Source organism: Coenobita brevimanus, chromosome 105 (assembly GCF_032717465.1).
Source record: "Coenobita brevimanus isolate Jiangsu-jjx chromosome 105, ASM3271746v2, whole genome shotgun sequence".
NCBI classification, from domain to species: Eukaryota; Metazoa; Arthropoda; class Malacostraca; order Decapoda; family Coenobitidae; genus Coenobita; species Coenobita brevimanus.
The window spans coordinates 1,025,001-1,027,500 of NC_137058.1; the positions used below are offsets into that span (position 1 = coordinate 1,025,001).

At 40.3% G+C, this 2,500-nt stretch overlaps 1 protein-coding gene across 1 annotated transcript in view; it reads right to left on the bottom strand.

Annotated features, from left to right (window-relative positions):
- Nucleotides 1–2,500, bottom strand: part of LOC145416314 (kinesin-like protein KIF28) — a 41,032-nt gene that overhangs the window by 6,290 nt on the left and 32,242 nt on the right. The window contains exons 13-14 of the mRNA XM_080285314.1: nucleotides 2,422–2,500; nucleotides 1,581–1,715 (exon numbers count right to left, since the gene is read on the bottom strand). The exon at nucleotides 2,422–2,500 is cut by the window's right edge and continues 70 nt beyond it. Of these exons, the coding sequence (XP_080141440.1) occupies nucleotides 1,581–1,715; nucleotides 2,422–2,500 (214 nt within the window). The remainder of the gene's footprint in view (nucleotides 1–1,580; nucleotides 1,716–2,421) is intronic.

Consider the following 2,500-nt stretch of genomic DNA (forward strand, 5'->3'; position numbering starts at 1 on the left):
GGTCAGATGAGGTGAGATGAGGTTGGTTTGGACTGGGGTGAGATTGGCTTGGTTTGGTTTAGGTTAGGTTGGTGTGGAATGGGGTGAATTAGGTTTGGTGCGGGTTGGTTTTGCTCTGTTAGATTGGGTTGGGTTGGGTTAGATTTGATTAAGTTAGGTTAGATGAGGTTGGTGTGGACTGGGGTGAATTAGGTTTGGTTTGGGTTGGTTTTACTGGGTTAGATTGGGTTAGGTTAGATTTGATTAGGTTCGTTGAGGTTGGTTTGGACAGGGGTGAGTTTGGGTTGGTTTGGGTTAGTTTAGTTTTGATGTTAGATTGGGTTGGGTTGGGTTAGATTTGATTAAGTTTGGTTAGTTGAGGTTGGTTTGGACAGGGGTGAGTTTGGGTTGCTTTGGGTTAGTTTGGTTTTGCTGTGTTAGGTTGGGTTAGGTTAGACTTAAGTTAGATTAGGTGAGGTTGATTTGAAATGAATTGAGTTAGGTTTTGTTTGGGTTGGTTTTGCTGTGTTAGATTGGGTTGGGTTGGGTTAGATGAGGTTGGTTTGGACTGGGTTGAGCTGGGTTTGGCTTGGCTTGGTTTGGGTTGGTTTTGCTTCATTAGGTTGGGTTAAGTTATATTGGGTTGGGTTGAGTTGGGATAGGTTAGGTTCAGTTGGGTTGGGTCCGACTGGATTGTGTTCGGTTGAGCTGTGTTGTGTTGGGATTGGTTTGATTGGATTGAGTTAAGCTGGATTTCGGTTGGGTTAGGTTAGGCTGGGTTTGAGATGGTCTGAAGTGGTTTAAGTTGGACTGGTTTGCTGTGGTCGGGTTAGGTTTGGTCAGGTTGGTTTGAGCTGAGGTGGGTCAGGTTGGGATGGACTGGGTTAGGTGATCATGGCTTGTCTTAGGATGGATTGGGATGGGTTGGGTTGAGTCTAGTTAGATTAGGTTGGGTTGGGTTGATTTTAGTTAGATTGGGTTGGGTTGGGTTGAGTTTCGTTAGATTACGCTGTGTCAAGATGAGGTGGATTAAGTTGGATTGGGTTAGGTTGGGTTGGGTAGTGTTGGCGTTTGTTAGATTAGGCTGGGTTGGGTTGAATTTGGTTAGATTGGGTTGGGTTGAGTTGGATTAGTTTAGATTGTGTCAGAATGAGATGGATTAGGCTGGATTGGGTTAGGATGGATTTGATAGAGCTAGATTAAATTGGGGTGGGTTGAAATGGTGACACTCAGTGATTAAAAAAAAGAAAAACACATACAGTAAATTGAAGCTACACATACATATCAAGTCCATTGCGTCACCTGGGGTGCTCAGTCCACTAAACCATCAGGCTTCCAGGTCAGTGAAATAAACCAGAAACTTAAACCGTAACTGTGTAGGGTTTTTTTCTTTTTAATTTAATCGTCTCAAGTTAGCGAGAAAATATATGTAACTCTCTCTCTCTCTCTCTCTCTCTCTCTCTCTCTTTAATTTAATCGTGTCAAGTTAGCGAGAAAATATATGTAACTTTTTGTTGCCTCTCTCTCTCTCTCTCTCTCTCTCTCTCTCTCTCTCTCTCTCTCTCTCTCTCTCTCTCTCTCTCTCTCTCTCTCTCTCTCACTTCGGGTTTCTGCCACTCGTCCTCGTCCTCATACTTCTGATACATCTCCTTCATCATGTACAGTCGGTTCAAAAACTTCTCTTTGGTCCACACGAATTCCGTCCCGTTGGCAAGGTTCTTCATCTTCACTTGTACCTGAACAAAAGGATTATTATTATTATTATTATTATTATATTATTATTATTATTATTATTATTATTACGGTATTATTATTATTATTATTATTATTATTATATTATTATTATTGCTGCTGCTGCTGCTGCTGCTGCTACTACTACTACTACTACTACTACTACTACTACTACTACTACTACTACTACTACTACTTGTACCTGAACAAATGGATTATTATTATTATTATTACTACTACTACTACTATTATTATTATTAGTGTTATTATTATTATTATTATTATTATTATTATTATTATTATTATGACTACTACTACTACTACTACTACTACTACTACTACTATTATTATTATTATTATTACTCTTATTACTATTATTATTATTATTATGTCTGTTTCCTACCATCATCGTCCTTATTATCATTCATCATCATTACCCAGGTCTTTGTTTTTTTTTCTCTCTCTCTCCACATTCTTTACTACCTCAAACAATAATCAGATAAAACCAGTTCAGCCGAGAAGGTCTGTAAGGTCTGTGTATCCATGTAACACACACACACACACACACACACACACACACACACACACACACACACACACACACACACACACACACACACACACACACACACACACACACACACACACACACACACACACACACACACACACACACACACACACACACACACACACACACACACGCCCTACCTCCGTCTTTCCTGTCGGCTTTCCCAACACCTGCGGGGCCACCATCAGTATCTCAAACTTCACCAGCTTATCCAGCTCC